The sequence below is a fragment of the Triturus cristatus genome, chromosome 4_1 (assembly GCF_964204655.1).
Source record: "Triturus cristatus chromosome 4_1, aTriCri1.1, whole genome shotgun sequence".
NCBI classification, from domain to species: Eukaryota; Metazoa; Chordata; class Amphibia; order Caudata; family Salamandridae; genus Triturus; species Triturus cristatus.
In genome coordinates this window covers 373,585,786-373,610,620 of record NC_140585.1, presented here as the reverse complement: position 1 = coordinate 373,610,620, position 24,835 = coordinate 373,585,786, and the positions used below count along the sequence as shown (strand labels likewise).

At 45.4% G+C, this 24,835-nt stretch overlaps 1 protein-coding gene across 1 annotated transcript in view; it reads right to left on the bottom strand.

Annotated features, from left to right (window-relative positions):
• WNT7B (Wnt family member 7B) overlaps nucleotides 1-24,097 on the bottom strand; it is a 565,101-nt gene extending 541,004 nt beyond the window's left edge. Inside the window, exon 1 of the mRNA XM_085652419.1 lies at nucleotides 23,630-24,097. Within this exon, the coding sequence (XP_085508545.1) occupies nucleotides 23,630-23,700 (71 nt within the window). The 5' untranslated portion in view covers nucleotides 23,701-24,097. The remainder of the gene's footprint in view (nucleotides 1-23,629) is intronic.
• Nucleotides 24,098-24,835: the final 738 nt, after the last annotated feature.

Genomic DNA, 24,835 nt, shown 5'->3' with positions numbered 1-24,835 from the left:
ATGAATTTTTTACCTTGCGGCGGGTGCTGTTTGCAGCACCGCCCGCTGCAATGTAAAAAATACGGGATGCGCCCGCCAGTGTGGTGGGCGCATCCTAATGTCTATGGCAGGACCTCCGCACCTATGGCGGGCAGTCCCTTCAGCCGTTGCGGTGGCAATAGACCCCTAAGTTTCTGTCCAAAATCCAAATTTAATCTTGTAAATGCAAGGATAGATCTTTTCAAGTTCACACGAAAAATTAAATTAAAGAAATTCTTTAACAAGAAACAACAGAGAGGGAAGAAGGAGGAGAATAGACCAGTTCTAGTGAAATAGCAGGAAGGGAACTGAGCCCATTACGTTCACGTTTGAGCTTAAAATTTGAAGCATCGGGGGAAGACATGGCTGCAAAGGAGGACATATCAGATCTAAAGATATATGTGCTTTTGGATGTCACCATGGATTTATATATATATAAATATATATATAACCACAATGAAACATTAGGAAGTGGTTGCAAATTGAAATCTTAATTTTGCCACAACTTCCAGCAGGAAATAAAATTGATTTATTTCAGGAGCTCATGACCGGAGATTTTATTTGAATGATTTCGAAAGGCTCAAGAAAGAAAATAAAGAAGAAAAATCAACCTTGGAATATGACTAAAGAAGAGTTGGAAGAACTATAAGATTTACAGTGGAATCATAATAAAAACGAGCGACAAAGGAGGCAATATTTTGATACTTAGCTGTGAATAATGCATGGCCGAGGCGAACAAACAATTGGGAAATAAAGATCATTTTAAGGTGCTCCCATTGAATCGAAATGAGGGATATGAAAAGACTTTCCACATGATGCTAGAACCGGTTTGACAGAAATCTACTAGACATAGACAAATGCAACTACTTGAAGACAACGCATTCTATTATGCCCATGATTTACTTTCTCAGGAAAGTGCACAAAAGCATCACAGATCCTCCATGGAGACCAATTGTGAGTTCCATAGGCTCTCTTCTTGAGAACACTTCTGATTTATTGACATATTTATGTTCTCATATGTAGAAAACATTCCAGCATATCTACGTGACTCATTAGACTTTTTGAATAGAATAAATAATCTACCTTGGATGTCTAATTATCACATGGCAATGGCAGACATAGTTTTCTTACATACATACATCCAACACGCTGTTGGAATTGAAGCATGTAAATATTTCCTGCAGACTCGCTCTGCCTCACTCCTGGAACACTCTGCAATGCTAACAGAAATAATTGAATTCTGCCTCCCCCACAATGTTTTCTTATTTAATAACGTGCTATCTGCAGGTGCAGGGAACTGCCATGGGCACTTCATTTGCACCGACCTACACTAATCTACTAATGAATTGGTGAGAGAGGGAGATAGCATAGAGTGAGGGAAACAAATTGAAGATGGCCAGATAGTCTGTGGCTTCGTTTTATAGACAACCTATTTATAATTTGGGAAGGTGATAAATCTGTTTGGAGCATTTTCTGAAATTATGGGATAACCACAATCTGAATCTCAAATTCACTTTTGATATTCAAGATAAAGAGATCCAGTTACTTGGATATTTGGATCTACATTGAAAATAAGAAATTTTGCACAAAATTTTAGAGGAAACCCACTAGTACAAATAGAATTTTACATGCCAACAGTGGACACCCAAAATCATTCAAATGGAGCGTCCCCTCTTGGGAGTTCCTTAGATCCAGGTGGAGCTGTTCAGAGGAACCTGCCTTTGATCAACAAGTACATGAAATGTATGAAAGGTTCAAAACATGTGGATACCCAGATAGTGTATTATCTGATGCTCTGCAAAGAATCAAAGCAAAGACGTGTGAGACACGACTGTTAGTTACACCAAAGGAAGCCTTGACTGCCGATAATGATGATATCATCAGATACACCACAGATTATGATATGGCAAATCAAGATACAAGAGAACTTTTAAAACAAAATTGGAAGTTCCTCAAAATGGATGAAGATCTCAAAAGTATACTATCTGAATCTCCCAACATAACATAAAGAATAACAGCATAATTGGGAGATTTTTTAACTAACAGTTACATGAAACCTGAACATCTGGCGTCAAATATCAGCACGAATTGACTAACAAATAAAATAGGAAAAAAGGATTTTGGAGATGCCTCAAATACAAAGTTTGTGCATATGGATTGAGTGCCACAGAATTTGAAATAATAGATGGAAGTATGAGTGAAAGTAAGCAAAGGATCGCTCACTAAACAGATTTGGTAGTGTACGTCCTGGAATGCACATGCGGTAAAAAGTATGTGGGAAGTACTGTTAATAAACTCAAACTCTGCATTTTACAACATTTGCGGGCGACGAGACATCTGGATTTCCTATATGCTATGTCAAAGCACATCTGGGAGGAACATAATGGTTAAATGAATTGTATGAAATATTATGGAGTAAAACGTGGCAAAAAATGTGTGAGGGGATATAGGGAACTAGATCTTTTGAGAGTGGAATCGAGAATGATCATCTTAATGGGTACAGAGATTCTACATGGTTTGAACACAGATGGAGAACTATATGTGCATTTATAATGATTTTTTTGTAAATTAAATGAAATTATGAACAACAGGGAACATAAATGAAATTAGAGGAAAAACATGGTAGGTCTGAGATGAGGCTAGAAAAAATGAAAAAAATCAGATTAGATTGCACAATATTTTATACGTTTTCATAGCTGGAATACTGTATTTTTATTATGACTAATTGAGCAATTGTAAACTTTAAATAGCTGTATATGGATATTGCACATGAATTATTGTTTACAATGCATTTGCACTTTATAAAACTTATGAATATTGGAGGAAAAACTGATTGAAGGAAGATTGAAAATGTCTTGCACTTTATTGAAGTACATTGCATTTTCACTTTGTGAAACTGATGAATATTGGAGGAAAATTGATTGAAAGAAGAGTAAGAATGTCTTGCACCTTATATGTGTATTATAAGAACACTGAAATAAATTGTGAATTGTGCACATCAATTATAGTTTACAAAGCAATTGCACTTTATAAGACCTATACATGTGTACTACACAAAATTTGTTTTGTATTTGCACATATATATATATTTAGTACCTGTTCTAACGTTTTAGAATTTATGTTTAATTTAACATAATAGATAAGTTCATTAATTCAAGATATTCAGTGATAAGATCAAATGTCTGTTGACTTTTGCACATAGATTGTTGTTTACATGATTGTTGTTTACATGAGTGTTGGCACATTATGAAACATATTTAAAGAATCAAAGAGGCATTTGTACTTTGAGTACCTTTTTGAAAAGTAACATTTTAAAATCTGTGATCAAAGTTAATAGGATAGATCACATAAAGGTGTCTAGATATCCTTATGAAATGAGGCATTGTCAATCTTTCACTTTGATCCTCCCCTTCGTCTCTCTATAAGTTTAATATGTACTGTTAACCATTTTCTTTACTGCTTCCATTCTCCCCTCTTCTCTCATTTCTTCTCACCCATCCATTCTTTTTCTTTACTCTTAACTGGAATTTCAATTCATGGTAATTTCAATTTTGGAGAAAAATGTAGGCATTAAACATTTCCAAATGTTATCTATATTAAAATAAGATCAATTTATAAAAATATATTTCAAAAACGGACATAAAAATTAAGTAAGAAATTGCTAACATATATGAAATTGAAAATGAAAAAAGATAATCTTATTTGTTCTAATATTGAAAATTGAATGTTGTTTTGCTGAATACATGGCATGGAATATGAGTACTTTACAGAAATGTGTATAAAGAATTAATTCTTTCTTGATATAAAATGGAGTCAAGAATATGTCATGGTTTAAGGAGAGGTAGCAGTCTAGTTGTTGTTTTTAACAGAAGTGAAAATAAGAGATTGTTCCCTTTAAATGCACGGCTTTCACTGTTGTAACCTTATGACCCTGTTGAAGGCTACGACTGAAACTTATCGGACTCTTTGTTGGCACCTTAGGGGAAAATACACAAGAGGATTGGGAACCTATGCTGTGCTGAGCTGCTGTCTTTCTTTCTTCCCGTGGTGGATTATATATATATATATATTTATATATATATATATAAAAAAATTCACTGAAAAACAACGAAAGATGAAGGGACACTATAGTTACGTGAGACTATAACTCGTTCACTAAGGAAATTATAACTTGCATCCTCATGCACAGTTTTGGCATCAATGATGTTATTGTAAATGTTGCAGTGATATTATCAATGATGTCATAGAACATATCATATACTGATGTATTATGTGGGGTAATTAGCAGTGCATGGCAAAGGCGCGAGTTATGATTACTTTAAAGCACGAGTTGCAGTTTCTTGAGATAACTATACCTGATACATTTCAGTGGTTTTGTTTGTTGTTTTAACTGCCATTTTCACCTAACTATCACATCTCTTTAACCTTTGTTTTGAGTGAATATATAGATATTTTTGTTACATACGGCTAGCATCTTTAGGAAGTGTGATCTTGAATAATATCCTCCTATCCCTCAGGACTGCCCTTACCCTGCCCCATTTTAGGAAAGAGCTGAAGGCCCATCTATTTAAGGAATACTACGAATCACAAATCCACAAATCATCTACCCTCCATCATATGATTGCCTTTGACCCTGTCAGTGCTCCACTGCCTTTCAGCTAGGTTGCTAATACGTAAATACAACATATATACATACCAGTTGGGGATAAAATATTACAAAGATTTGAGTTGTTTGCATGATGAATGGTTGGTGGGGCAGGAGAGCAAATATGTGGCATTTGATGGTGTGATTTGAGTTCTAAGGCCTTCGGGTGATTATCTCATGCTAAAAGGGGGACCAGTGATTAAACAAGCAGTGGCGCAGACAGTAGTTCTCGGATTTAAAAGGTCACCCTACCGGCTCTGCCAGTGGTTGTTGATACTAGCATAGGAATGTACGCATCAAAATGCATGTAAAACCATAGCCAGCAATGTTGGAATGTGTTTTCTCATAAAGGAAACGTATTCCAAGGCCATGTTTAATTCACTGTTCTAACATGACAGATGGTGTTGTTAGAAAGGTAAATTAAAATGTTAAAAAAAGGAAAAGTGAAATAAAGGCAGCACTTTAGAGCTGTTCGGCCCTCGTACAAAAATAAAATAAATTTAAAACATTTTTAAAAATTGACATAGCTAGCAGGATAGCACCTGGAATGGGATGATACAAAGGAAAAAGGGGGACAGCTCAAGGAAGCATATGAAGTCCTTTGACGGTCTCAATATCAAAGTCGCCTAGAGTATTCCATCGAAGGTTACAACTCATTCAATCAAAACAGTGTGAGGCCGAAATGCTCCTGGATGGGATAAACACGAAAACAGGGAAGAAAGCAATTGAATAAAGATCAGATAACTGAGATCGGCAAAAAAATCCAATCTTGAGGAAGAGACTGGCCCACTCTAAGTATACGTTAGGCGTTGGAAACAATGGGTCTGCCTGCAGGATGCCAAGGTCTCTACAGCTAGGGGATGACAAATACTTATGGCCCCATTAGGATGGCGCACCCTAGCAGTGCTGGGACCGGCAGCCAGGGGTGCGGCGGTCACGCACCACCAATTAGGATGTGACCGCCACCCTGGCGGTCGCATCCCGCCTCTTTAACATTGCGGCGGGTGCTGCTGTAAGCAGCACCCGCCACAATGCCAAAGAGGCATGTTGTGCATTGCAATGCACAACGTGACAGGCACCGCGCAGTGCCTGCCACCTTGAGCATGGCAATGTAGGGGGGTACCTTAGGTACCCCCAAGTGCAGCCCCCCACCTCCCCGGGGTCCTGCAACGGGTCCCCAGAGCAATTCCCGCCAGCCTTTCCAGGGCGGCATCGCTGCCATGGAAAGGCCTTTGTGTAAACCCATGCTAATATGGATGGCGGTGACTGGTAGGCACCGCCACCATATTAGTGCCCCAGTCCGCCGGGCCGGCAATCGGAGGAAAAGTGATGGACGCACTTTGCGTTCGCCGTGAAACCCCCCCACCATTGTAATATGGCGGGGGTTTCACTCGCTATGATGTCGTGGTGGTAACCACTGCCGGCTCGGCAGTGGCAAACGTCACGACATCCTAATGGGCCCCTTATTTTCTCTCTAAAACAAATAAAGGTTCTAGGCTTATGTTTAGTGAGCAGGAGTGAATACTGAGTCCAGCATTAGTGCATAATCATCCTTCCAGCTTTATGAACAGACCTCCCAGTGGTCTCCGCACTGAGTGTGAGTGAAAACTGCTGAAAAGAGCCCATTCCGGGCCTAGCACCATAGTGGATATTCAGCACTGAGGTGAAGTTGTTCTAGTTATGTTGTTTCACATGAACATATATGCCCCCCTGTTGGGGGATTCTCAGCGCTAAGGTAAAAGCAATACAACCCCTTAAGGCAGAGTTCTTCAAACTGGGGGATGGGCTCCTTGGGGGTGGAGGGCTGAACTGATGTCAGGTGGGGGCAGGCATTGGCCAAGAGGAATATTGTGCTGAAAGCAATGTGGTGGGTTTAGGGGGAAAATAGAGTGGCAGTGAAAATCTCTGCAATTTGCCATCAGAAACATCTTTTGGGGCTCTAAATAACCCTGAAAGTCGCCATTTAACCCCCTCCACACACACGCACACACAAACACAATTTTTTTTAAAGGGTCACATTTTGAGTACTTTTACACTTTAGTGAGACCAGGCTGCCCATGTAGCATGTTGAAAATGAAGTATTGGATGGCATTTCCCACGGGGTGATTGTATGAATTGTTAATTATATTTAGAGCAGCCCACTTTCTGGAATATTCGTGATAAATGAGTTTGTCGTTCTGGTGGTCCCTAATTGTTTTTTTACCTGAGGGGCATTCCAAAGTTTTAAGACCACTGCCTTAAGGTCTGAGCTCTGAGTGCGAGTAAATATGCGACCCTACAGTTCAGTGAGCCGCCTCCCTCTCGCATCCCCACTGAGGCAGAGGAAGGTCTCCGGCTGCACACCACCTCTCCCTCGTCCATCAGCAGTCCTCCGGTGAGGTTGTTTTCGGGGCTTCTCAAACTCAATCAGCACATTCCTAGTTCTAACGAAATCCCGCAGGTAGAAAACTAAAAAAAAAAAAAAAAAGAGCATTTCTGCATAGCAGGTAACAACAACTCGGCCCTGGCTCAGGAATGTGGAAATACAGCTCAGCCTCCCTCAAGCAGCGATATTAATAAGGGCAACAAGGTAAGAGAGGAAAAAACCTGGCAGCGACCCCAGGTACAAATAGTATAACGAGTCCGATCATCGTGATCAAATAACAGGAGCTGGAGCAGGAGCAGCGCCGGGCATTCCGGCTCTGCCGAGGTGTGCCCGAGGGGCTCCGACTGTACTATCCTTGCCCCGCCCGCTGACACCCAGGGAGACACAAACACACCCTCGCAGCGAAGCACGCGCAGTCAACACAGAGGCATCTCCCCAGCACGCGCGCGCACAGCCTCACAAGCACAACGGCGGAGGCACTCGCCCAACGCAGGCGAATATCGAAGCAGAGACATAACCAGGCACAGTGAGACACGGCGACAAACATATGCACACAGAGGAACACACACAGACTAGTGCACTACCGAGAGATACAAACACACACACACCCACAAACACAACGGCGGAGGCACTCACCCAACGCAAGCACACGCAGGCGAATAACGAAGCAGAGACATAACCAGGCACAGTAAGACACGGCGACAAACATATGCACACAGAGGAACACACACAGGCAAGTGCACTTCCGAGAGACACAAACACACACACACCCACAAACACAACGGCGGAGGCACTCACCCAACGCAAGCACACGCAGGCGAATATCGAAGCAGAGACATAACCAGGCACAGTGAGACACGGCGACAAACATATGCACAGAGAGGAACACACATAGACAAGTGCACTTCCGAGAGACACAAACACACACCCACAAACACAACGGCGGAGGCACTCACCCAACGCAGGCGAATATCGAAGCAGAGACATAACCCGGCACAGTGAGACACGGCGACAAACATATGCACAGAGAGGAACACACACAGACAAGTGCACTACCGAGAGACACAAACGCACACATACCCACAAACACAACGACCACTCACCCAACGCAGGCACACGCAGGCGAATATCGAAGCAGAGACATAACCAGGCACAGTGAGACACGACGACAAACATATGCACAGAGAGGAACACACAGGCACGTGCACTACCGAGAGACACAAACGCACACCTACAAACACAACGGCGGAGGCACTCACCCAACGCAGGCGAATATCGAAGCAGAGACATAACCCGGCACAGTGAGACACGGCGACAAACATATGCACAGAGAGGAACACACACAGACAAGTGCACTACCGAGAGACACAAACGCACACATACCCACAAACACAACGACCACTCACCCAACGCAGGCACACGCAGGCGAATATCGAAGCAGAGACATAAGGAGGTACAACAGTGAGATGCAGCGACAAACATTTGAAGAGCCACATCAAGGGAGGTACACCGAAGCTTCAACAAAGACAGACAGAAGAGGAGAGCGAGAGAGACAAGCACACACAAGGATGCACAAGCAGACGCCCATGCAGTTACACACAAACACGTGCGCAGAGAGGTACATTACGAGGCAATTGCACACATGAGAGACACAAACACAGACACATCCCCACAAAGGTAAATAAGTAGATATAGTTGCACGTTAAGCATACATGATGAAAGAAGCGCAGGCATACTGACACAAACACACGGACGCAGACACACAAACACCCACAGACATGCACAGTCATATAAAGTGACAGATCTACACACAGGCGGGTAATCAAAGAAAAAACACTTAGAAAAAGACAGTAACATAAACAAATAGTGCCACGGTTACAAAGAGCAGCAGAGGCACAGTTGTTAAGTCAAATGGTCATGCACAGACATCCACGCAGACACACTAAAACTAAGATAAAGGCATTCACATAGACAAACAGAAACACAACGGCATACTGGCACTTGGCACCGAGGCAAATGACTATTTATGTATACACCCATAAAAGCACACAGACATACAGACACCCACAAATATAAACAGGCATAAACATACAGACACCCACATAAGAGACAAACGCAGAATATTTGTTACACAGGCACAGAGTCACTTAGACACAGACATTCAGACACTGAGGTATGCAACCACACAGACACGGAACTAAACAAACACATGCACTTGTAAATTCAGACAGAAAAAAAAAATCAAATAAACACATGCAGTCCTACACTCAGAGACACATCAAATGAACATACAGACACAAGCATATACACAAATACTCATGGAAAAAATACACATGCATAGAAAAATAGACAAACAAGTATAAAGCTGCCTAGATATGGACACAGAAACATGTATGCTGACAGCGAGGCGCAGATGCACTGACACGGAAATGGAGAGAGAGCTGACATGAACACACACACACACAAAACATACAATTACTGATTTTTACACTCACAAGTATAAGCACAGAGAAAGTGCACAAGGGTGCAGATATGGAAACAAACAGATACCGGCATACACACAGAGACATACATACACAGGCATATAGACATAATGACCCACACAGAGACACCAAAATATAGAGAGATGCTAACACACTTGCAGAGACTTGGACACAGACATCTAAGATGTGGCGGCTGTCCATTTAGCCTCCACAGTTCCTTTTTTTTAATCAAAATGTATCTCATCAATATTGCCAATTAGTAGAATTAGAGGTGTCCTCGAACCCACCTGGAATGTTAAACAACATGTCAAGTGTCACTTGCTCCTCACATTTTGACAGCAGTGAGACCTCCTTTTACATCTCCCATGTGTAATGGTCACATAGAATTGTGTTACAACCCCCTTTACCAATTGTAAAATGCTGCAAACCCCTCTTCTATCTTCTCAATTACGTTTGGATTTTAAACCTTTGATGCCCACGTTATTCCTGCTTTGCAGCAGCTCGGAGTGTTACAACCCCCTCTATTGGCCACTTAAAGGGCACTGTTAATGCTCTAGGCTGTGAGATACACTGCAGCAGTTCTCGCATCAACGCTTCACTCTACAGAAAGATAGAAAGTACCAGTCCAGTTCACACAAGGCACTGTAAATCTGCACCCTAGAAGCACTGACCCTCCCCAGTCTAGAGTTACGACTCTGTCCAGATGTCAAAGCTCAAGCTGCACCACGTGCAGTGTTTCAGTCCTACAACAGTGTGTCATGTTGTTTTTATAAGGTTCATATTTCCTCAGTGAGTAATTGCAAATGGTGTTCAGTAATTCAGTTATTCACTGTTAAAATGCAGCCCAATATGCAAATTCACACTTTATCACTTTTCTTCCCCCCCCCCCCAACACAGGAAAAACTAGCAGTAGGGGCTCAAGGTACAGACTGGCACAGGTCAGTTTGTAATACCCACTGTGTAATTCTGCAGATTAAAATGAAGTTTCACCACCACCCATCTTAAGACAGCAGATCCCAATGAGTTACATTACAGGTTAATGCTGCGGAGTGGAATGAGATGGGCTACAGGCCATGTTAATGCGGCAGCCCACAGGGGCTTACGTAGGAGCATTTCACTCATTAATACTGCGGAGTGGAAAGCGCTGTACTACATGTCATGTTCATGCTGCAGACCACACTGTAGTTATAAAAGCGCCAAGGCTGCAGCCTAAGCAACAATACATCTTGAAGAGATTAACATTTTCCTGGATTAAATCTTCTTTTAATTGTTTGACATCAAGAGCACATGGCCTTTTCTAGCTTTATTGCAAACTAAACATGTCATCTTTCCTAGATAGGGAAGAACAATCCCTTTACATTTCAAATTAAAGACAAGATGTGAAAAATCATTAAAGGAAGACATGTATAAAGGGAACTTCATGTTGACTCTGGATCTCCTGCCCCTGGGCTCTCTCCCCTGTTCCCTCCCCGTGGGTGCGCGGCGACCTAGTGGTGGTGTCAAAGCTGCTATTACCAGACCCAGTGCGACTGGTACCCTGCACCCGGGCATGCATTACACCTTTTACCCATGTGATGAGCATCCTCATCAGTACCCTTATTATAAAGGAGGCTCTCTCTACGTCTGATGCAGATGTGTTGGCAGGAGGGTGTGGAAATAAAGCTCACAATGTAGAAGAACCTGAGTCACTAAAAGAAACCTTTATTCTACTTCCATTCCTTTTCTCCAGTGCTTAATTTGTAAAACAATAAGTGCCAGGCCTCTCATCAGGAGGCCATAGCAGCTTGCACCACACATTGCTCTTGCCAGCGCTGCCAATGATAGTAACAACACAACTACTAACCATCACACTCCTACAAGTGTGACAATTTGTACAATTTCAGACCCCCAAAGCTATGAGAATGTCTTGGGCAGCAGGTAATAGTCATTTTTAATGTGTATTGAATTAATAATTAACTGTTGTGGTGGTCATCTCTGAATTAGCCAGACAGCGCCACCTTGGAGCAGACTGCCACAAGCACCAGTATTCACAATTAAGTGCTGGTGCCGAGCACCAGAAACCACCGGCTCAAATTAAGCACTGCTTCGCTCTGTCCTATTCCCAACCTAATTGTTGATCGCATGTATAACACATGGATATGCAAGAGAAGAAATGCATCAAAACACAGTCAACGAATAAGGCCAAGTGTCCTTAGGACATCCAGGCCACATTTTGCATTGCCTCATGAAAAACCTTCAAGAGCATAATGTTTGAATGATGAGGGAGTGGTGGCCCAGTTTCTACTTGACAGGAATATGGCTGGTGCATTAATCAGAAAACACCTGAACTCTGGGGACTTGCTCTAACACGTTCAGGTGAGAAGATGTCCTCTGAAAGCAGTAGGACTGAGAAACGAAGAAGGCCATCCACCGGGCATCTGTGCTCTTGGTTGTGAGCCTGACTCCACCTGCACCACCATAGGTGATAAAACGCTCGTTAGAAGAAGTAGGATCCCTCATTCATGCAAACACAAGAGACTTTGTTGTTTGGACAAACACGGGCCACCCTCAGCAACAACGGGATCAGACTTCAGGTCTAAAAAGCCAGAAAAGAGAAGACAAGCAGAAACGCCTTCTTGTTCCATGACCCAACCTCTAGAATAAAGTTCCACTTCATCTGAGAGTGGACCCATCACTTCTGATTGTCAGGAAATAAAGGTCGTAGGCCACCTCTCCTCCCTGCATGACACTGCTCAACACACACCACTGTACTCCTCCTATGAGCTCGTGCAACCAACCTGCAGCTTAGGGTCCACACTCTGCTCCATGGGAAACACTTCTGTGTCTTTCAATGGAGCAGTGTATTCGATAGATTAACGAGTAAAAGAAAAAACATGAGTTTCTTTGCTTCTGGTAGATGTTCACAAGAAAATATGCATTCAGCAATGCTCAAGTACATGTACTGATCAGATATAAGGACTGAGTTATAGTCAACAACTTTAAAATCTGTAGAGGATATACTTGTTTAGATTATTTAAATGCGGTGCGGGGGAGTTTACACCCATCCTTTTTCACTACAACACTGTGATGGTAGTAGCTTACTGCTTTCTCAGAAGGTAGGAGAACCACTACGGTACTAAGGTGAGACATCGGCCCATTTTCTCGAGAGGAACCTGGTACGCTGACTGAGGCAGGGATGGCCATAATGGTGGTGGTTGGCAGTGCGGTTTCTCACTTTTTTGTTTTCTGGAGAAATACCATGACTGCAAGGAGAGCCCAACATGGATCTTGGGATCATTGTACCATAGAACCCAGATTCAAGGATGCTGATGATGCCCAACAAGGCTGAATCTTGTGCGCGGCTGCTCTTGCTCCCACGCGGAGGAGCTGAGGGTTTGGGCCGGGCTATTCCTATTAGAAGAGGGTGAAGGCTAAGTCCAGGTCTGTAGTAGTACAGTGTGGTAAACAATAACAGGGTGGGATATGGATTACAATAATTACTAGTTATTGCTGGTGACTGAGTCTAATCAACGCATTGTTCTATTCAGCTCTAGGGAAGAGCCGTCATAGGCCACTGGGAGAATTTCGGAGCACTTGGTAATCTGGGTCCACTGGTACTAACAGAGGAAGAAACCATCCCACGAGAGCAGTAAAGGTCCACTGACGAAAGGTGTTGGTGGGGGTTGTCTGGATGTGTATTTAGACTCCTTGACCTTTGCTGGTCCTTTGGCCATGGATAGATCTCCCTCTGAAGCATCTACACTTGAACTGTAAGGTGGGAGAGGAAGTGCTAGGCACCACCACCATGGGGGTGAAAGGAAGCCTCTGCCATGCCGTGAAATACTGAAACGTAGCAGTCGATTGATGGAAAAATTAGGCTTCGGGCAGTACTACTAAGTTGGAGGTTGGAAATGTCGCCATTTCCATGCATATTTTGTACCGTTACTGCATCGGGTACTTTGAGAAATTGAATAGATCCTACCATAAAATGATGGCTAGAAGGGACTGCCCAGTTCATAGCCTCTGTTAATAAGTCTGGAAACTTCAACAACGCTTCCAGCAGATGGAGAAACAGGTGATGATGGTCCATCCATTAGTCGCTATCAGGTTCCGGGGATCACCAGCTTTTACTTAGTGGCTTTCTTACAGAGGTTGAGCATAAACATATACTCTTTCGCAGACATGTTTGGACAGCAAAGAGACATAGCAGCCAACTTTGTGTCATTTGTGCCACACCGCCTCAACATGATGGCGTTATCTGAGCCACAGAAGTGTGGACCGGTAGACTTCCTTGTCCATGTGAGAGGAAGAGGTTTTTAATCCAGGGAAGTGCTCTCACCGCGCTTATTGAGCTGGATATGGCCAGCAATAAGGCCAGTGATTTTTGGAAAAACTGTTTTCATTTTCCAGATATTTGGACAAAGTAGGCTTATTGTAGATTTTCTTCCAAAGTTTCAGGTTCTTCTTGGGCCCCGGGGGCCTCCACGTGGAACAGACAAGGCCACCATCCACCATCGCTTTGATAGAAGGATGTGTACCAAGCGATGGTGCCTGTGGGGTCCTCCTCAGAGCCTCAAGTGCAGAAACCATTGTGGGTGAGAGAAGGAACTGGGAAGGGAGGAGCAACCGGAGGCATTTGCACTCATAGGGGCAGATTCACAAGCTCCTTGTGCCACTTTTGCGTCACTTTTAACATGGAAAAAGTGACGCAAAAGTGGCGCAAGGGGCTTGTAAATCTGCCCCATAGTATGCAAAAAACATTTGACATGAGGAGAGGTGACGATCAGAAGTATGGGGCGTTGTGCAGCTTTTTCTCCACAAACCTTCCAACGTTTTCTTCGTAACCTTGCAAGCTCTACAGCCCCCCCTCCTGTGCCCACCCCCTTTTGATGGTTCTCTGCCCTGTAGCAACCGAGGTCCGTGAAGGTAACAGCGGTGGTGCGGTGGGGCCGGGTGTGTGGGGCGGGTGGATTTCGAGGGACTGAGCTGAGACAAAATTAAATAAATAATTATTTTTTCCTCGGCATCATCCCTCGAAATCCCCCACGCGGCCCCACCGTTGTTAGCTGCACGGACCGTGGCTGTTCTGTAGTATTCTCTTGTCACCTCAAAGTGCAATAAAAACATTAAATAAATAATCTGTCTGAAAGGTCGCAACGTTTCAATGGTGAGAAACAAATGCCACAAAAACATTCCTTGCAGAAATGAATACCTAAGCCAAAAAAATCACTTTTGGAGAGAGAACTTTGCAGCAAAATGTATTTTACAGGCAAATTGTCCTTCTAGCAAAGTTTTGCAAAGTTTGCGAAACGGAAACTTTTGTGAGGATAAAAGTCGGTAAATTTCCAACAGCTTTGTAGGTGAAATGTAAATAAATTCCTTCCCACTACTAATCACTATAGTTTGGCAACAACAGCACCTCTACATCTGGGGCTTGCAGTACTGTATTGACCTCCTTCGAGTGACCGATGCAATCTGAGATACTCTGAATAACAATAAGAATGCATGACAATGGGAGAACCCACAGCAAACACCAATAACGATGGAGGAAAACTATAGGCGCAAATCTGGTACTGGAGAGGTCCTGTTTTGAAGGATCTAGTAAGATCCAGAGGAACAGTTGTCACCTGGATCAACAAGCCAGGGGCGTCGAAGGGTGACCTTAGTGGCTACTGGTACTTGTGCTGCCCGCAGAGCCTTCAGTATCGCTTGTGCACCAGGAGGCTGGTGTCAGAGACTGGCCCCGTGGACCAGGAACATCTTGTCCTTTGTGGCTTCTTTTGTGCACTAGTGTTTCTAGGGCACCGTAGTGGGACTCTCCGCTGTGGGGCACTGCAGAGCACGGCTACCAAGCAGCGCCAGCCCGCGTATGATCCTGAACCACAGCAGGAACACTTTTTCACTCTTTGCAAGCCCCATTTTTCTATCCCTTTTGTTTAAACTTCGCCAATTTTGCACTTTGTGATGTCGAAAACATTTTTAGAAATTGCTTGAAGTTGCAAGATGCACATCCTGGCATTTTGGCGCATCTCTAGTTTCAGCCCACACTGATCTCTGAACAAAGGAAGCTGGCAAGGGTGTGCACCTTGGTGGTTGAAGGAGAGGTGGGCGCAAATGATCCACATCCGTAGGAACAGTGTCAGTCATGTTTGGCTTTGCAGTAACAGTTCGCAGAAGCATTTTCCAGTCCCACCACCAGCAACGGGGTACACAAAGGCTGGGAATGGGGAGGAATCAGGGCATTAGATTCATGCAAGATTCCATCATGCGTCTCATTGTAATCACATTATAGAAGACATTCAATTAGAGGAAACTCATCCCCAACGAATGGAACAGTGGACAATTCTGCGAGAATTACGGAACCGTCAGGGCAGCCTAAGAACCCCTAGGCCAACACAGGGGTTTGAGACCATCGCCATCTATTTCATCACAAAATACGGAAGACCAATAATGAGATGCGGATAAACAGGATCTCGGAGGAATAGGATCACTGAGGTAGAGCAACATGTCAACTATCACCATAAACCATCCTCAGATCCCGTGTTACTTTCAGACGCATACTGAAGAATAATATTAATTCAATGGAAATTAGGAAATGGCTTCCTTTGCAAGGGTGTCTGCTATGGATACCCCTCGCTGATCGAGCCCAGTTAAGTTCGTTTTTGCCATTGCCGAACCTACTGCTTGTGAGCCAACTCCTGCTATTTATGTAATCTTATGGCATACTTAATGGCATAAAAACAAGGGGTGGGCGAAGAATTCAGCTCCGCCGGTAGAGTTTGCAGAGTTTTGCCCACTTCGGGCTCCACACAGAGTTCCAAAAAACTCAGTGAGCTGACGCGGATCAAATTTTTTTTTCAAGCAGCTCACCAATGATACGTTGGCAACCACTCTCGAGAAAAAATTGCACGCAAGGCCTCTTCACGGGAAGATTTCTCAACGCAGTCGGTCGTGGCATGTTGCGACCGCTCGCATTGAGAAATCTGCACCTCGCGTTGAGGAAGCTGCTGCTCAAGTAGAATGTCTACTCGAGCGTCCAAAAACAGCAGCACCCTCTGGCACGATGCGTAGTGCCATTTGTGCTGATTTTCCAGTGCAGGACAAACTCCTGGCACTAAGAATCAGTACGAGCAGGAGGTAGAGTTCTTTAAGTAGGTGCTACACATGCATGGAATGCTCACCCTCAGCCCCGAGGACTTGCCACACGTGCATGGAATGCTCACCCTCAGCCCCAACTACTTGCTGCACGTGCATGGAATGCTCACCCTCAGTCCCGAGGACTTGCTACACATGCATGGAATGTTCACCCTCAGCCCCGAGGACTTGCTACACGTGCATGGAATGCTCACCCTCAGCCCCAACTACTTGCTGCACGTGCATGGAATGCTCACCCTCAGTCCCGAGGACTTGCTACACATGCATGGAATGCTCACCCTCAGCCCCGAGGACTTGCTACACGTGCATGGAATGCTCACCCTCAGCCCCAAGTACTTGCTACACATGCATGGAATGCTCACACTCAGCTGCAAGTACTTGCTGCACATGCATGGAATGCTCACCCTCAGCCCCGAGGACTTGCTACATGTGCATGGAATGCTCACCCTCAGCCCCAACTACTTGCTGCACGTGCATGGAATGCTCACCCTCAGTCCCGAGGACTTGCTACACATGCATGGAATGCTCACCCTCAGCCCAGAGGACTTGCTACACGTGCATGGAATGCACACCCTCAGCCCCAAGTACTTGCTACACATGCATGGAATGCTCACACTCAGCTGCAAGTACTTGCTGCACGTGCATGGAATGCTCACCCTCAGCCCGAGGACTTGCTACACATGCATGGAATGCTCACGCTCAGCCCCAAGTACTTGCTGCACATGCATGGAATGCTCACCCTCAGTCCCGAGGACTTGCTACACGTGCATGGAATGCTCACCCTCAGCCCCGAGGACTTGCTACACGTGCATGGAATGCTCACGCTCAGCTCCAAGTATTTGCTACACGTGCATGGAATGCTCACTCTCAGCTGCTGAGACGGATTAGAACTCGCGCTCATTTTCGGAAAAAACATGAAAAGATTTTTATTCAGGAGTTAAAGAGTGATGTTTAGTTATGTGAGGGTTTTTCCTAATTTTCTTTTGCTCAATGGCGTTACGGCACCTTGGAGGATATGTAAGTGATCTCCAAACGGTACAGGTTATCATGTTGTCAGGTAGTATATTGTATATATGTAAAACCTAACACTATGTGAAAGGGAAATGCAAGCTTGGCAAACACGGAAACGTTATGTTACACTCACTCTAATGACATTTTACAGAGTTGGAAGTTGAAATGCTGGCTTAATAAAAGAAGGAAATGAGTAGCTCATGTATGTGTGTTGAATTCAGGTGTTGTAGAAAGCATAAAGTCATAGTAAACGTGCTTAGGAAACTATAGTTTACTGATGAAAAAAGGCAGAAGGACACAAGTTTGAAACCCGGCAAGGCAGACATGGCGTCCCATCCTTCCAAAGTCAGTAATTTGAGTGCCTCAAACTGGAAAATAGTAATAATTGTTGTGCACAGCACTTAGCAAGTATTGTGGTGTAAGACTCAAAAACTGTGATTGATAAGCATGGCCAGCTTTAGGGCAGTGCGACCGGTGCGGCCGCACTGAGCTCTGACTTGTGGAGGGGGCGCTGTGTTTAGCAATAACTTATGATTGGAGAGATGAGGAGCACTTTTGCCCGGCGGTAGTGAGAGAACCCAAGGAGGCAGTCATGGGGTGTGGGGACGCCAAAAATGATTATCGCACCGGGCGTCACAAGCGCTGAAGCCGGCTCAGTTAATAAGCCTTCCTGCCACGGTTGCCTAGCAGCAGTCGGCATTGCACCACAATATAGTTAGCTTGAGTATGGATGTCTTCAATCCATTTGGAGAGTGATAACATAGCCCACTGAAGCACTGCTCAGACTCAGCAAGAGTTGAAGACGCACCTCTTCAAAGAACACTACATCCCACTGCATTATCGTCCACACAACAGCCACCTCTCCTACCACTCAGGGACTTTATGCTTGTCTTTGACCCTGTACGGTGCTCCACTGCTTTGGGCTCTGTTTGCTCTATAGAAATACCATGTACATATGAGGCAGCGTACTCCTGAGCCCAGCTATTTCTCCGTATACATTGGGGGTCTTCATGTGGCAGTCTCCCTCTCACTGCTGATTTTTGCAGTGGAAGTCACATGAACACACACTGTTGCGGTGCTGTGATGGAATATAGATAAGTCTACCCGTTAGGAGCTACTGAAAGTGCTCACATATTGCATTGCCTTGGGTTGGAACAGATGTTATATCATTTGATTGCTCATATTGCAGAGAGAGACCCTACTTATGTCAGTCACTAAGCTAAACTGAGGCCGCCTTCTTCTCCGAGGCATGGAGCTGACGCAGTCACGCGACAGAGCCTTGTGTAGGCAGCAGTCTGGCTTTGACCCCTTGTCGTACGTTAACCATTGGCACTCTTGCAGTAAGTTGATCTGTGCTACTCCCGAAGTAAGTTGACCTGTAGCACTATTTCAGTGAAGTGATTTGTGTTATTCTTGCAGTGAGTTGGCCTGTATTACACTTTCAGCAAGTTGACCAGCAGCATTCTTGCACTAAGTTGACCTGTATTACTCTTGCAACAAGTTCACCTGTATCACTTGCAACAGGTTGGCCTGGAGCACCTATGCAGTGAATTGACCTGTACCACTTTTGCAGTGATTTCAACTTTACCTCTCTTGAGATGATTTCCCCTTGAGCACGCTTGCAGTGAGTCGACCTGTTTTGCTTTTGCGGCACGTTTGCCTGGAACACTCTTGCAGTGAGTTGACCTGTATCACTCTTGCAGTGGTGTACTTTGTACCTCTCTTGCAGTGTTATCCTGTGGCACTCTTGCAGTCGTTTACCCTGTTCCACTCTTGCAGTGAGTTGTCCTATAGCACTCTTGCAGTGGTTTACCCTGTTCCAGTCTTGCAGTGGGTTATCCTGTAGCACACTCGCAGTGGGTTATCCTGTAGCACTCTTGCAGTGGTTTACCTTGTACCACTCTTGCAGTGAGTTACCCTGTAGCACTCTTGCAGTGGTTTACCTCGTACCACTTTTGCTGTGAGTTAATCCTGTAGCACGCTTGCAGTCATTTACTCTGTGCCACTCTTGCAGTGAGTTTCCTGTAGCACTCTTGTAGTGGTTTACCTTGTTCCACTCTTGCAGTGAGTTATCCTGTAGGACTCTTGCAGTGGTTTGCCCTATTCCACGCTTGCAGTGAGTTATCCTGTAGCACTCTTGCAGTGGTTTGCCCTGTTCCACTCTTGCAGTGAGTTATCCTGTAGCACTCTTGCAGTGAGTTATCTTGTACCACTCTTGCAGTGAGTTGTCCTATAGCGCTCTTGCAGTGGTTTGCCCTGTTCCACGCTTGCAGTGGGTTATCCTGTAGCACACTCGCAGTGGGTTATCCTGTAGCACTTTTGCAGTGGTTTACCTTGTTCCACGCTTGCAGTGCGTTACCCTGTAGCACTCTTGCAGTGGTTTACCTCGTACCACTTTTGCTGTGAGTTAATCCTGTAGCACGCTTGCAGTCATTTACTCTGTGCCACTCTTGCAGTGAGTTTCCTGTATCACTCTTGTAGTGGTTTACCTTGTTCCACGCTTGCAGTGAGTTATCCTGTAGCACTCTTGCAGTGGTTTGCCCTGTTCCACTCTTGCAGTGAGTTATCCTTTAGCACTCTTGCAGTGAGTTATCTTGTACCACTCTTGCAGTGAGTTAATCCTGTAGCACGCTTGCAGTCATTTACTCTGTGCCACTCTTGCAGTGAGTTTCCTGTAGCACTCTTGTAGTGGTTTACCTTGTTCCACTCTTGCAGTGAGTTATCCTGTAGGACTCTTGCAGTGGTTTGCCCTATTCCAGGCTTGTAGTGAGTTATCATGTAGCACTCTTGCAGTGGTTTGCCCTGTTCCACTCTTGCAGTGAGTTATCCTATAGCACTCTTGCAGTGAGTTATCTTGTACCACTCTTGCAGTGAGTTATCCTGTAGGACTCTTGCAGTGGTTTGCCCTATTCCACGCTTGCAGTGAGTTATCCTGTAGCACTCTTGCAGTGGTTTGCCCTGTTCCACTCTTGCAGTGAGTTATCCTGTAGCACTCTTGCAGTGAGTTATCTTGTACCACTCTTGCAGTGAGTTATCCTGTTGGTCTCTTGCAGTGGTTTGCCCTGTTCCATGCTTGCAGTGAGTTATCCTGTAAGACTCTTGCAGTGGTTTACCCTGTTCCACTCTTGCTGTGGTTTATCATGTTCCACTTCTGCGGTAAGTTATCCTGTAGCACTCTTGCAGTAGTGTACCTTGTTCCACTCTTACAGAGAGTTATCCTGTAGCGCTCTTGCAGTGGTTCACCCCGTTCCACACTTGCAGTGGTGTGCCTTGTTCCACTCTTGCAGTGGTTTATCCTGTTCCACTTCTGCGGTAAGTTATCCTGTAGCACTCTTGCAGTGGTTTACCCTGTTCCACTCTTACAGTGAGTTATCCTGTAGCACTCTTGCAGTGGTTTACCCTGTTCCACTCTTACAGTGAGTTATCTTGTTCCACTCTTGCAGTGGTTTACCCTGTTCCACTCTCAGTGAGTTTTCCTGTAGCAGTCTTGCAGTGAGTTATCCTGTGGCATGCTTGCAGTGAGTTTTCCTGTAGCACTCTTGCAGTCGTTTACCCTGTGCCACTTTTGGAGTGGTTTACTCTGTTCCACTCTTGCAGTGGTGTGCCTTGTTCCACTCTTGCAGTGGTTTACCCTGTTCCACTTGCAGTGAGTTTTCCTGTAGCAGTCTAGCAGTGAGTTATCCTGTGGCATGCTTGCAGTGAGTTTTCCTGTAGCACTCTTGCAGTCGTTTACCCTGTGCCACTTTTGGAGTGGTTTACTCTGTTCCACTCTTGCAGTGGTGTACCTTGTTCCACTGTTCCAGTGAATAATCCTGTAGCACTCTTGCGGCGGGGTTTCATGTTCCACTCTTGCAGTAAGTTGTCCTGTAGCACCAGGGCACAAGTCCTAAAAAAAGAAGTGGGGGGGATGCTGACGTCACGAACGGTGGCTTGCACAATCAGACTCATTGCCTCCCCTCGCTCACCCCTTAGATGCGATTGCATCAGAGAAGCCAGCGCATGAGCAGCGTTCTGAATGAGCTCCGATCTCGCCCCAGAGAGGCCAAAGAGTGAATGTGTGGCTCCATTTGCTCCAGTTATGGAGATCCCGGTAAAATAAGTGGGGGGACACCGTCCACCCGCGTGGTACCCCGACTCGAGCCCTGTGTAGCACTCTTGCAGTGGCTTACCCTGTGACATTCCTGAGTTATCCTGTGGCACTCTTGCACTTCACGGGCCTCGAGCAATTTTTCAGTGGGCTGGACTAGAGCAGAGATAGTTCCTTCCATACACGTGCTTTAGAGCTGTATTCACTCACTGATGTCGTTTTCCACACTCGCGGGTCGGTGACAAGTCCCCTGCCTCCTGTGTGACATAATTAGCTTTCGTTGCAGTGTCCCAGAGCGTTAATGTCTAAAACATTTGCATCTACAGGCGCAGAGGTCTTGCAGAGTCTTAGTTGTGTATTGAAAGGGTACGTGTGCGATCGTTAACCTCGGAGCACCTAGAGTGTTACCCTCTCTTTCAGCGCTGTGAGCGTTTCCCTTCTGCTGGCACGTTAAGAACCATCCCTTTGACCCTTATCTGAAACTTGACCCCTGCCTCCCGCCAGCAGTTTGAAAGCTCGGGCTGCACCACTTTGAGATATGCCTACTTGCAGGCCGGCAGCATATAGAGAGCAGCAACTCCCTTTAGCTTGCTTTTTATATATATATATATATGTCCCTCTTGCAGCACTTTAAGCTGAACTGTCCCCTAGCAGAACTTCGAGGGCTGCTCCCTGTGAAAATACCCTAAGAACTGAATGGAGCAATGTGAGAGCCACTCATGGGCAGAACTTTGTTAGCGCTCTCCACTGTCCCACTCAGAGCTGTCTATCTGGAAGCTCTCAGAGTAAAAATGCCACAGCACTTTAAGAGATGATCCCTCTGGAGTACTTTGAGAGATGTCTCTACGGGTGCGCTATGAGCTTAATCCCTAACAAAAGCCGTTCACCCCATCTCCCTGCGGCACTTCGAAAGCAGTCACTGGTAAGACTTCGAACTGCCTGCTGGTAGCACTTTGCAAAGTACACCCTAACTGAACTTCCTCCCTTTGAGGTCGCCCATCAGCCTGTCCTCTCAGAGCCCTCTGTGGCAGCACTCGGTGCAAGGCCTTCTGCCACCACATTAAGGTTGTGCTTCTACAGAACTTTGAGAGATGCCCCTTTCTCAATACCATGAGAGCTGTCCATGGCAGCACTTTGAAATTTGCTCCATTTTATAGCACTTTGAGAGCATCGCCTCTTGCAGCACTTTGATTATGACTCAATTTGCCGCACTTACGGGGCACACCAAAGGCAGCGCCTCGAAACATGCCCTCTAGTATACTTTGAGGCCTAAGCCCTGGCAGCAGTTTATGACCAAGCCCTTTGGAACCACATTCAGAGTTATCAAACGGGCTTCACTCTCGACACTTCCTCCAGACAGCACTTTAAAGGCTAACAACTGGTGTCACTTTAAGACAACATGGCCCACTGCCAACACTTTCAGATCTACACCCTGGCAGAACTTTCAAATATGCTCCCTGGTGGCACTTTGTGGCCTATGAACTAGCAGCACTTTCAAAGCCAACCCTCTGACAGGATAGTGAGAGCTAAGTCTATGGCAGCACTTAAACAGCTCGTGACCTGCGAGCACTTTGAGATCTGTCTCCATAAAGCCTCGGACTCAGTGAATGCCCCATCCCATGAGACCTGTGCATTGCTTTAACATAATATCCGGGTCACAGGCACGTGCATCAGTAAAACAATGAGTAGGAGCCCTGCTGTAAATCGCCATTAACACATTGTTATGGGCACTTTAGAGGCACTTTAATTTTGTCGGGGAATGTTTTTTTCTAGCTTTAATGGGATGTATGATCAAATCACCAAGCCACAAACATCGACGGGGCTGTGCCTTCTCACAAGAAACACAAATGCCAGCACGCACAGTGCTCTCAGCCGGTGTCACTTACCCTAGCTTGACGTAGATGACTCCAAAACATAGAAACACGTAGAAAATCCACTGCCGGAAGTTTCTGTGCATGATCTAGAGAATGGAAGGAGCCATAAAAGTCGCAGAAATTCATCAGCTGGCCGAGCGGGGCACATCAACCTGCTGGACACTGACCCCTGGCGCTGACCCGGGCAGAGGGCAGCGGCCGCGGACAGCGCGCGCCCGGGCTGGTGTCCACCTGCGGGGAGGGGGGCGCGGAAGGCGAGCGCTCCCCGGAGAGGAGAGGAGAGGTGTCAGCGGTGACTGCAGGGGGAGAGCCGGCCAGCCCTGATCTCATTCACCTGGCGCGGGCAGCCTTGACTTCCAATGTGTTTTTACTTGTCTGACTTCCCCAGGTTACACTCGGCGTATCTGGCAGTCTGGGCGCGCAGGTAGGAGGATCCCTGGCCCTGCCTCCACCCCCTCACCGTGCCTGTCTCCTTGTCTCCCTTCAGCTTCACTCTGTCTCCGTACCTCTTTATTTACTACACAATCTCTCTCTTTCCTTGAGTGTACCTGCCGCCCTCTGCCTCTCACTCATTCCTCCCTTTCCCTTCTGTTTCACTCCTTCTCCCCCTCCCTCTGACTTTCCTCTCCCTCTCTGTCTCCCTCACACTTTCGCTATGTACATACCTCGCCGCCTGTTTCATCCTTTTGTTTCCTCCACCCCTCTCTCTTTCCTCTGCCTCACCTTCTTTCACCTATTGGCGCTCTCCCATCCTTCTTCCCGTATTCCCCCTTTAGCTCGGATACTTTAACCCCGTTCCACTGCACTTTCTCTTTCTGAGTCGTTCTGTCTACACCCTCCGTCCGGCTCTCATCTGTTACTCACTCTCTTTCCATCGCATTGTCTCCCTGTCCCATCTCTCCTGAGCCCTCCTCTGCACGCCTTGTTCTATGACAGACTCTACTTTCTTTCTAATTTTTCTTCCCCCATTTTACCTCTGTTTATTTCTCTCTATCTCTCCCTGCAGCTCTCACTCCATCCCGTATCTCCCTTCTTTTTCTTGTCTATCCCCTGCTCTCCCCCTTTCTACTGCTGCCTCCCTTATATCTCGCTCCTTGTTGTTTTCCTCTCTTCCCACCCCATGTGTCTTTGCTTCCTCTCTCTATCCCTCTCTTTAATTTACTCTGTGGACTTGACTCTCTGCCTGTTTCTTCCTGTCTCCTTCTCTTTCTTTCTTTG